Source organism: Leptopilina boulardi, unplaced genomic scaffold (assembly GCF_019393585.1).
Source record: "Leptopilina boulardi isolate dan_hultmark-lab unplaced genomic scaffold, ZJU_Lbou_2.1 LbouV2_150, whole genome shotgun sequence".
NCBI classification, from domain to species: Eukaryota; Metazoa; Arthropoda; class Insecta; order Hymenoptera; family Figitidae; genus Leptopilina; species Leptopilina boulardi.
Window position 1 is genome coordinate 1,606,565 of NW_026137697.1, and position 12,468 is coordinate 1,619,032.

The window sequence follows — 12,468 nt, forward strand, 5'->3', positions numbered from 1 at the left end:
CAATTAAATACTCAATTTGGTGCGCTTGCGCGCATTTAATTTTGCTAGTTTAATAAATAATTTTCAGTGACCTAAAAAGCCAAAAATTTGAAAAATTATTTACGAATATTAATATGAGCATATTGTATAGAAATTGAGGGGGAAAAAAATAGAAGATGAAAGAGTAAGGTGTAAGGGAAATGAAAAGTTGAGAAAATAAGAAGAAAAAAAGTTTGTAACTCTTAAGATCGAGTGAACATTGAAAAAGATTGTTTTACTCTGCTTATCATGAGAAATGCCAGTCGTTTATAAAACGATGCAAAGAACGAGAGAAGAACGGGACCACCGGGCGCGTAGGTGGTCCCTGCAAGTAGGGAACAGTGACAGAACGAAATGTCCCATCCTTAAATGGCAGTTTGAAACTTTGTCTCTATACAATATAATACAGCAAAAGGCACCCTCTGTTCTTGTTCACGCACATCATGTATACATATTGTGTACCATTAAGCATACTTTATTTTCTTTTAAAAAAAATTATTAATTTTCATATTTTATTTCAAAAATTATTATTTTATTATCATGTTTAAAAAATTAATATATTCTATTATTCCTGTACTCGCAAATAAAAATAAATTTCGAATTTAATTTATTTTAAAATAAAATATATATATATATATTTTTAATGAAAATAAGGTATTCCTAATTTTAGAATAATTATTCTCCTTCAAGAATATTAATATTTTTTTTAGACATTCTTCTCATGAATTAATATTAAATTACTTTTGAAAAACCTTATTTATTAAAAGATTAAGAGCGACCCCCATTAGTAGTTAAATATTCTTTTTTTTTCGAAAGCATAATGGAAGATAAAAATTAATTGTTTACAATATAAAAAGAAGAAGAAGAAGAAGAAGAAAGTAGAATGTTGAAAAGGTATGAAAGGCACCTGCGTTCTTTCAAGTGGCGCCAAGTCAGTCGTGGGTCGCTTATTTTCGACCCTCATATTATTTATCGCCAGGCACGAATATTATTTGTGCATCTTGCTGCCGTTCGCACGGGCCCAAACAATGGTCGTCACTGGCAAAAACATGAATGCAACAAACCGTGACTTCTGTTCCGGCGCAAACTTACTACTCGCGATATAAAAAAAAAAAAAATGAGAGAAACCAAAAAGGCGTTGTCACTCACAAAATATTTTTAATTTAAAAAATTAGAAAGTTTTTCTTAGAAAAATCAAATTTTGAAAATCGTCATTCTTTGGTTTAAAAGAAAAAAAGAATTTTCTTGATTATAAAAAAAAAAAAAAAAAAAAAAAAAAAAAATTGTTTACATTAAATAAATGTGAACAAGCGACAAGATTCTGGTCCTTAGGCGATGCAGTTGCTTCATACGACACAAGACTTGATACCCCCTACTGTGCAGTAGTTTTTACATGAAAAAAAATTTGCAACCGGAACAATAGGTCCCGTCTGCCAGGAAACACGATCAGCACGAATGTCTTCTGGCGCCGATCGACTATGAAAAATAGGTGCGTTTGTCAAAATAATATCTTTAAAGATATTTTTTGGAATATTAACAAAATATTTGATTTGCAAAAAATATTAATTATTAAAAAAAAAAACCTTAAAAGTCATTAAGTTTTTTCCTATATACGTGTCTCGTTGGTTTACGAATATACATATAATTGTGAGTATATAAAAGCGCGGGGGAGGGAAAAAAGGGGGGGTATTAACATTGAATACTGTGAGCCAGTTTAGAGCATCGCCGGACATGCATTAAACATCCCAGACAATTCTGAATTATACATCCGTGAGATAGTTGCCTGAGTGTCTGTGGATTGTCCCACTATTTCTTTGGCGGCGATATTAAACCAATCGGAAGCAAAATTGAGAAGAACAAAAAAAAAAAAAATTAGTTTCAATCCTTGTTCCGCCTATAGAAAATAAAAAAAGAATATTAAAAACTGTGAAAATACAAAAGAAATTTTATTTTCTTTTACAAGAGAATTTATTTTTCTTTTTTTCAAAAACTATTTTTCTTCTTAATAAAAATTTACTCAAATATATAGAAATTATTGGTCAATTTAATTGCAAATAAAAATTATTTAGTGCAAATATTATTATTTGTTAATAAAATAACCGATTATTTGAATCAAATAATTTTTTTCCAGTGTGGTAATTGTAATTAAAAAAATTATTTTTTTATTTATAATTTATTTTTCAAGAAATTCTATTCCGTTGATTTCAATTGCATTGGCAATAAAGAATTGAACAAAAAAAAATCTGATTTTTTTTTTTTTTTTTGGTTTCAAATTAACGTATAAATTTTGAACGAAAGATAATGCAAAATCCGCTTTGGCCAAGTTAAAGGGTTAAGTAAGTATACGTATATATATATATAGGAAGAATTCGCATTCCTGGCCATATTCGGTACGCACTGTATTCATGGATACAACCGCTTGTCCGGAAAGGTACTATATATATACCACCTCTATCAGAGTGCAAGAGAGGCATTCGGATAAATAACAGTCACACATTTATTCTTTTAGCGGTTCTTTTTTTTTTTGCACAAATTTTTTGTTTTTGCTTTTTTTTATTCTACTTTATATATATATATAAAGCTTTCAGCTTGAATCAATCAATAAAAATTTGTGTCTCAAAAGAAAGAACAAAAAAAATGAATTAATTTTTTGGAAAAATAGTTTGTTTTTTTTTTTGAAAAAAAGTAAAATAAAAAAATTTAGATCTCACCTTGGATACGGATGCTCCCAGTCCTGCTTGACATGAACCCTGTAGATTGTAGCCCTGTTTTCCTGAAACGGAAATGCGTAATTATTGTATATGTATATATATATATATTGTCCGCCTATTCAGTCGAATAAAAACATCACTCGTCATATCTAGTCTATTGTATTTCATACGATGACAAATAATATATAACGATTAAAATTTAACATTTTACCTTTTGTTTAAAATTATTACTTATATAAATTTTTCTAGAAATTATATTTCTATTTTTATTTACCTATTTATTATTATAATTTATTTTCATAATTTATAATTATAATTTATTATTATAATTTATTATTATAATTTATTATAATAATCTGTTATTTTTTAAAAATTATTTTGTCAAAAAATAATAAATTTGTAAAAAAAAAGGAGCAAGTTCCATTTCATTAAAAAAAATTGTATTATTCATCATCTTACGAATTTATTTATTTATTTATTTTTTTTTATTTGAATGTTTATATTTCTTTAAAGCAGGAAATAACGACTTCACGCTTTATAAATCCCGCCTCGCAATGATATGATGCCCTTTACGGAAATGTTAACGCGTTTTGAGTACTGTGCGATGATATTTCAGAAGGAAATGAGATTCTTTAAAATTTAAACGTAGTTATCATATATATGCAACGTTTATTTAATTAAATATATATAAAATTATAATTATACCATTTTTATTATAATATTAACATATTATTCAAATTTTTATTTACATTTAGAATTTTCATTAATCCACAAGAATTCTCTAAATGTAAATGTCTCACTATAAAAAATGACCTAAATTATAATATTATAAGAATTTTTTTCTATTTAAAAAATTTAAGACTAGCTTTTTTTTTATTTATTTAATGTCGGTTATGTAATTGATTTAAATGTAAATAAACGACGGTGAAATTAAATAGTGATTCGTGGTACTATTTAATTAAATTAATTACGTGACCCTTGGATTAATCAAAAGCGGGTAGGGTATATATATATTCAGTCATCAGAGGTAGCAAATTAATTAGAAAAGGAGTGTTTAAAAATAAACCGAACCCGATTTATATAAAAGCTCATTATAAAAGTTTAGATCTGATACTAGAGCTGTGACTATGTTTTATCTTTCATTCAAAAGTTTTTAAAAACATTTTATAACTTTTTTTTTGTATATTTTTTATTTTTTTTTGATACTTTATATATTTTTTAATATTAATTTTGTATGTTAAAATTAAAAATGGCTAAAAATAAAAAGATATGAATGTTTATAATTTAATATTTCTTCACTTTATTCTGCTTATATTTATACTACCGAATTATAAATTAAATGCGTTTAAATAAATTTTGATTACTCAACATAAAAGCAAAAATATGCAATATTGAACAAAAGTGTATTTTATTATTGTATATAAAAAAAATTGAAGTTAAAAGCATTTCAAGTGAATAAAAAAAAAAACCGATTGTATAAAACCCGTATTTATTTTCAATCTTTTGATTTCACTTTACGTAATTTCTTTTCTAATTTATTATATGTTTAATTTTTCAAACAATATATATATATTGTTAATTAGAATTCTAAAATTTTTATATAGAACTCTATAAAATTTACCAACATTAATGTGATGTAATTGATATACATAAATCTTAATACGAGAAAATGACACGTCAACCATGCAGTTGCGTCTTGTGAAAGTGTACCAATTTATTTTGATTGAATTTACACATTTAATTTATTTCAGCGCATTTTGATTTCAGACAAAAAATAAAAAATCTAATAAAATGCCACCTATTTATTTTCAATAAATTATTATTTATCAATTAGTTCTAAATGTAAACTAAGAAAAAAATTTTATTTTGTTTCAAATAATTCATTACTTGTACAAATAAAAATTATATTTGGTTCGAATAAAAATTATATTTGGTACAAATAAAAATTACATTTTGTCCAAATAAATGTTTTATTTGATAATACTCATAAGTAACTGATTATTTAAATCAAATATATTTTTCCAGTGAATATGTGATTTTTTTTTTTATTCATACTTTGGAATCTTATTTTATAATTTGAAATATAACTTTTATATATTAATTCAAGATAATATAAAGTACTGAGTTTTCTGTTAAAAAAAAAAAGGGAAAAAAAATTATATTCGGAGAATTTCGAGTACCACGAGTTTCTCTGTCAGTCTGCTAATCGCCCCGTTTAATTTGCCGACGTTCGCAAGTCGAATAGTCAGGTCGAGATAGATAAACGGCAGACAGAAAGAGGTACTTGAAAGACGGACAAGCTGACAAGACAAACGGAATTTTATCCAGAAAATGTTTGTATACGCGTGTTAAATAATATATATCCTTTACAATATATATGTGATCGAACTCGATTTCTAAACACTTTAAACACGACATTAAATTTATTTTAATCAAAAAGTATTTCAATAAAATAATTTAAAATGTATTTTTTTTTTTTTTGTGAAAAAATAGCTTTTTATATTATTTAATTTTTTGTAAAAAAGATATTTTTAAAATAAAATAAAAAATAAAATAAAATTATAATGACGTATAAAATATTTGTCATATTGTAAATTCTAACGGTATTGTTTTAATTATGCTATTGCATTGAAATGAAGAAATAGTAAAAAAAAATTGTATTAGTACAATTTCTCAGGAAATATAATTATTTTATCGCTTGACACAGACATGCGCTCATAATTAGCAAAAGAGGCAGTCGAACATCACCGGGTCTTCGACCGCGCTGTTGCAGATTAACTATATAGATGACACTATATAAGAAACGTTTGATTGGTTCAAGTGCTTTTAACATAAAACCTAGAAAATGTATTTCCTTCATTTTATAAAACTGACGCCACGCATCTATAAAATATTAAAAATGCAAAATTAAGACGATGTCAAAATCATAAATAAAAGTTGTTTCAATTTATCCATTACTGTAAAAAAAAAACTCCCATTTTAAATAGTATCGCAATTAAATCTTAGATGAAAATTCCAGAAATATCAAATTCTCCTATAAAATAAAATAGTCATTTTTATAGTGAGACTGGAAGTAATGACATCATTTTTTTTATTGATCTTTTTTTAAAAAACCATTCTTCTATTTATTATAAAAAAAATTTTTTTCGCAAAAAAAAAATTTAATTTAAATATTTTTTATATACAACTCACCTGTTCGACAAGGAGAAAATTCCAGCGGTTGGCTAACGAAATTTGTCAACCAACATGTGCCAACTGGCTCTCTTTTGTCTGCACCAGAATGTCCTTTCGACACTTGTTTACCATACCACAAATATCTCGGTGCACATGCCTGTAAAAAAAAATTCTTATTAATTAATAAATTCATCAATTTTTTAATAAAAATTATAATTGATTTTAAAAATTGAAAAAAAAAATAATCTCAAATTTATATAATGAAAATTGAAATGCACACGATAATATAAATAGAGCATGACATAAGAACATGTGTGTATATATTATATATTCTTCTTCTGCAAATTGCGAGGGCCACCAATTGAACAAATAAATGTTCTCAATAAGTATATTTAAATCAGTCAAGCACGACACAAATTACACAAATTTATCTTTATTGTCATATTCTTCTTTCTCAATGTGAATCAGAGTATCTTAATATATGAAACAATAAATAACTTCAATTTTAATTTTTTAAAAATTATTTTATTCAAATAAAAATTATTTAATTCAAATAAATATATATTTATTAAATAACGGATTATTTGAATAAAAAATTTTTTTTTTATTCATTTCGAAAATAATTATTTCACTGATAAAAATCAGTGATTTAATTATATTGATTGAAATCAAGCAGTGGAATTTCCATTAAGATTTCATTGATTTAATCGTATATTATAGAAAATGAACTGAAATATATATATATATATATATATGTATAGGGCTCTTGAAATCATTCAGAGGTCTCAAAGATCCCTTTGTTAATAATAATAATCATCTTTACATCGAGTTAATGATCCGTTGTGGATGAAGGGGTCAAAAGTCATATGACAATGACCTCAATTACATATTATATTACGTAACCACCACCCTATATGAAAGGTTACATATGGGACCAGATTTAATTTATGACAAAAGCTATATAAACATTACTTAATTTAAATAGCAATCATCTTATTTAAAAAATACAAATAATACTTTACACACCTGCAACAACGAAACGAAACGAAAAAAAAATAATAATAATCACTGACTCAAAAAATTCTTTTTTTAAAATTCAAATATTAACAAAAATCCTTAATTTTTTGACGTAAGTCTTTTGAAAAAGGTATCAATTGAAAAAACAATGGAAGAATTTCCGTAAAGTTTCTTATCTTCAATGACCTCGACAGTGGATCTTATCACATCCTCTATAACATTGATAAATATGCAAAACATATAATTTCAGTAATTAGCATAATAACAATTATGATTCAATATATATTTCGAATTTGATTATTCAATATTTTGAATATTGATAATTATTAAATAATTTTTATTTTTCCAAATCAGTTTATTAAAAAACAAAACAAGTTTATCAAAATGTATAGGAAAAAGTTGAAGAAGAAAATGTATGGGAAAAAAAAATTGTAGCTAAATTACAAGAAGAAGATAAAGCATCTTGGCGAAAAAGGGGGAAAGTAAATTGAATGTAACGACAACTTGACAGTATATTTCACTCATGTACCACACTTAAGAGAGATGCATTATAAGAATAGAAAGAGTATATATAAACACAAGGAGAAGAATTGAATAAAGTATATAGTAATTTTTTCCATTTAGCTATACTTTATAATAATACAAAAAATATTCGATTTAGTAATATTTTTTTTTTTAGTGAAAAATGAATAGAATTTTTGATTCGTTCAATTTAGTAGACAATTTTTTTTTTTACTATTTACTAAAATTTTAGTGAAAAAAAAGGACTAAAAATTAATTTGAAATTTTCATTAAAATTTCGATTACAATTCAAATTCAGAGATTATTATTGAAGAAATTGTATTTAAAATGAGACAAAAGAGATAAAAAGAGAGTGTGAGAAACAAAATCCGAAAATTCTATGGTCCAGAAGAGATTAAATGTATCCCTCCTACATATACAGTACGATTGGAATAATCGATGAACAGTCATGGACATTAAACTTCTGGCAAGTAAATCCATTGGCTTGCTCGACTTAAAATGCAGTGAACAGCTGCAGGAGACTCGTGCATATGGCATTTAAACGCGCACGTACGTTCAAATATATATATAAGTCCAGGGAACTTTTTCCAAAGAAGTTTAATTTATTTCAAAAAAAAAAAAATAAAAGCTCCTATCACAAAATAACATAATTGCATTTTATAAATCTCAAATAAAAAAATTATTAAATCTCTCAAGCTATCATAATATTTATATGTGGATTTAAATATTAAATTAAATATTTATATTAATATAAATAAATTAAATATTTATATTAATATAAATAAATTAATATAATATAATAATATAAAATATTGTTACATAAAATATTCAATAAATCAGGGGAACACGTCACTGGTATAATAAATTACGGAATGTAATCCTACTAATTATATCGAAAAAAAACTGGTCGCATAATTTAAAAAAAAAAAAATTCTTGCCCTTCTGTCGGCGCAATACGAAAATATTTCACACGAGATATTGTGTCTCTAAAGTAAAAAGGAAAAAATAACAGCATCCAAAAAGTTGCTTAAGGTTTGGCGTAATAGGCTTTGGTAATCACTGCAGTCATAAACTGTCAAGAAATATACGCTATACATACATATATATATATAATATGCAACACGCGCGTCTCTTTCGACGAGACATTTTATTTATTTTCAAATTACACCAATGAGTGTCCCAAAAAATTGAAGAGAAAGCATGCGCACTTTAAAAAAAAAAATAATAAAAAAAAGAGAAAATAAAAAAAGAAAATTGTAAGACCTTTCGCATCACCTTTACGATGATTGTCGACCGTATATTACATTCATGAGCTCAATGCGCTGTGTTTTATATATATATATATATAGTAGTAGGTTTAATCTTCTTATGAGTTAGTGTATATACAAACACCTCATACACTATATATGGAGGGAGAGGCAAACTATGACAAGTTACGGCCACTTTTTAAGAAGCCATATTTTGCCAATCTTGACAAGTTTGTGCACTCTTGATAAATTTATGTCATTCCTTGTTAAAATTCAGGTCTTTAGAAAAGGTGAAATGTTTACGTTAAAGTTCAGACTTTTCATTACTCTGAAAAAAAAAATATATTTCATTAAAATAATCAGTTATACTAAATATAATAAATAATAATACATAATAATAATAAATTATCAAATAAATATTTGATAATAATCAAATAACTGATTAAATTTTTTTTCAGTCTACTTTTTTTTAAAAATTATTTATTTAAAATTTTGCTTCAAGTAATTTTTTAAACAAATTTGTCGAAAGAAAATTTTATTGTATATAATTTATATCCATTGAATTGATAGTGGTCATTGGTTCATAGGTCAAGTTGAACTCTATAGGCATTATGGTATATACAGAAGATGCAACCAAACAATATAAGTTCTATTAAAGGTGCTTCTACAATCAGAAACGAAAAATTTAAAATAAAAAAATACATTTATATTATCAAATAAATAATTTTATTTACTTATAATAATTTTATTTATTTTTCATTTGAAAAAAAATTGTAAATAAAAAAATTTGAAATGATTTCTATAATTTTTGAAACAAAATTGACTCAAATAATAATTTAGTAAATATTTATTAATAAATAAGTAATAAAGTTTTATTTATTGTTTTATTGAATGAAAATTTTTTTCCTCTCTTATTGTAGAAGCACCTGTAATTTTTTTTTACGATCCCTAATAAATACGGTTCTGAACAGAAGCTAACACAGTGAAAAGATAAACTTTACTATATCGAAATCGAACATGGTATATATATATTTTCTTTTATTTCTTATACTCTCTTCAATATATCTGATAGTAAATGAAATTATTGCTCTTGTACTTATAGTCGTGCCTATAATTTCAATACAATAATAATTCAACCACATATATATGCTCCTAATCTACATCAATGATATTATATCCTACTTTGAGACTCATCTTTGATTTTAAAATTCCATTGTTTCAATAAATTTTTTTTTTTTTTATCCCAGTATAGTCAATTATGGAAACTGTGAAATAATCAGTTTTGTGGTGATAATCTCGTATATTATGGAGAATATTATTATGGTCAACTCTGGATAAAAGAGAAAAAGAGGGAGAATAAAACTAGTCAGAAACTCTTGATGTGAAACGACCCGCTTCTGGCGATTGTCTTAAAAGACAAGACCGCCAAAGCAAAAAAAGAGCCGTTTAGCGGGCGTTGCAATTTGTCCCATGGACAAAACACACACTTGGAATGCGTATTGTCTACCGTTGGATTATCTTTCCTCTCTTTGTCATATATACTCACTCAAAGAAAGATCTCCCCAACCCGTCACAATTGTTATAATAAGCAAAAAAACAAAACAAAAGAGAAAATTAAAAAAAAGCTCAGAAAAATTGGTTCGAAAAATACGAAAGTTAAAATTGAACCTGCTCTAAAAGGGACTCATGATTATTTCATAAAATTATTTTCATTTCAGAGAATTTTCTTAAATATATTAATAATTAATTTTCAAAACGAATTTTCATTTTTTGAATTTAAATACAAAGAAAACTGAAAATTCGTGTAAAAAATTATTTAATAAAATTCCTTTTTTAAAAAAAATTAATAATTTCTATGGAACAATAATTTTTTTTTGTACACTAAACAGGTGATTTGAAGATTTATATTATTATTTATTGATATTGACAATCAAAAAAATGTTTTCCCTTTTTTTGATGAACGAAAAAGGAGAGCAAAAAGAATATATATTTGAAATTCTTGGAATAAATGGGAATCACTTATATTCTGATTGAGAAAGGGTGGATATGTGTAAAAGGAAAGAGATGTATATATATATAGAAGAGTCCAGTGGCAAAAACATCGTGGATATATCTGCGGCGGCGGCGCGCAGGAGAAGAAGAATATAGCGAAAGAACAATCGCCCGTAAAATATGGGCTAGTCTTCACGATCTAGTGGCGGCAGCTTCTTCGCGGCAGTTGTCGTCGTCGGCAAAAGACGCGCATCGATTAAAATGGAAAGAAAAGGCCACGACGGGCCATGCCCAAGCAAAGGACAATCACGACCTCAATGACCTCTGTATATAGCGAGAAAGAGAGAGAAATCCTTGTACAAAACTTCTCTTTTGCCTTTAAGATTAAGATTCACGGGAACGCCATCACCGCAGCCTCTCAGCTAAAGTGCAAAAAACAATCCTTCATTCCTAAAGAAAATAAAAAATATATTAGAATTTTCATTTATTAAAATTTTATTAAATAAATTTTCATTGAGTCGAATTTTTTTTTATCTCAAAACCAATTATTAAATTAGAAAATCTAAGAATAAAAATGAAATTTAATAACCGTATACAAAAAAAAAAATTGAATATACGAAGCATGTAATCGACAATTTAATTTTTAATGGACCTTTTGTATTTATCATCATAATTTGTCTGCCCCTTAAAAAAAAAAAAAGAAAAGAAACTTGAAAAATATATATCTATTTGCTAAATAAATACATAATTTTAATTTGTCAAATTGTTCTGAACGTATTTATAAAACCTTTTAAGGTGTGTACATAAATGCTTTCTTCATATATATATATATATAAATACAGCGGGACCGAACCGCGTATCGACACGTGAGGCGAATAATTGCGCACACACAACACATTATATACTGTTATAAGCAAGGCAAACAATTCACTTTGGTATTATATCTTCAACCATTAAAGAAATCACGAACTTTTCAAATATCGATTTCTATTCAAATTTCGTCCTATATATTTACGATTTTTTCATTTCCATTTAATTTAAAAATATACATTTTTTTAAAAAATTAATATACCAAAAGTATTTATAATACAAAAAAAATTCGTTTCAAATAAAATTTTCCGAAAAAAAATGCTCCGTTAGTATCTATATAGATTGAAAATAAGGGTTAAATATATTGTATGCATACATCTGCACTGACATGTGCGCAAATATTCACGAGCAATAAAGATTATATCTTTATATATTCAATGTTCACATTTGCCCTTATGATTATTTTATGCCTAGCCACGCACTGAATATATATTTTATTCGCTTAATTTGTCTGATTCTTTTGTCATTGAACGCATAATCGAGCACGCATGAAAAATTCTATAAATATATATTAAATTATATTACATAATTCGAAAAATTTTTAATTACAAAAAATTTATTTAAATAAATAATAATGTAATCTTTTTCTAAATTTTTATATTACACTTTTTGGCTGAAATTTCGATTTATATTGAATAATTTCAATAATTATTTCAAATAATGTCTGTGATAATCTTAATTAATAATAAACAAATGTTTGATTATCTTTAAAGACCAGGAAAATATCATTCATTCACTGTTCATTTTAAACTTCAGAGTAGTGTTAAATTTTGCTTGTTTTGAAATAGTCCGAAAATAGAAGCAGTCGCGTTTCGTATACGTGAGGCACACGTTTTATACTCGGTAGAAGATTTGAAAAGCTTGTGCTTCTTTAGAGTAAGAAAAGTTATATAAAAATTTACATTATTAATTATTAA

At 25.6% G+C, this 12,468-nt stretch overlaps 1 protein-coding gene across 2 annotated transcripts in view; it reads right to left on the reverse strand.

Annotated features, from left to right (window-relative positions):
* LOC127276571 (integrin alpha-PS2) overlaps positions 1-12,468 on the reverse strand; it is a 36,341-nt gene that overhangs the window by 9,805 nt on the left and 14,068 nt on the right. For both annotated transcript variants that reach the window (XM_051297100.1, XM_051297099.1), the window contains exons 4-5: positions 5,922-6,060; positions 2,730-2,791 (exon numbers count right to left, since the gene is read on the reverse strand). In XM_051297100.1, coding sequence (XP_051153057.1) covers positions 2,730-2,791; positions 5,922-6,060 — 201 coding nt within the window. The remainder of the gene's footprint in view (positions 1-2,729; positions 2,792-5,921; positions 6,061-12,468) is intronic.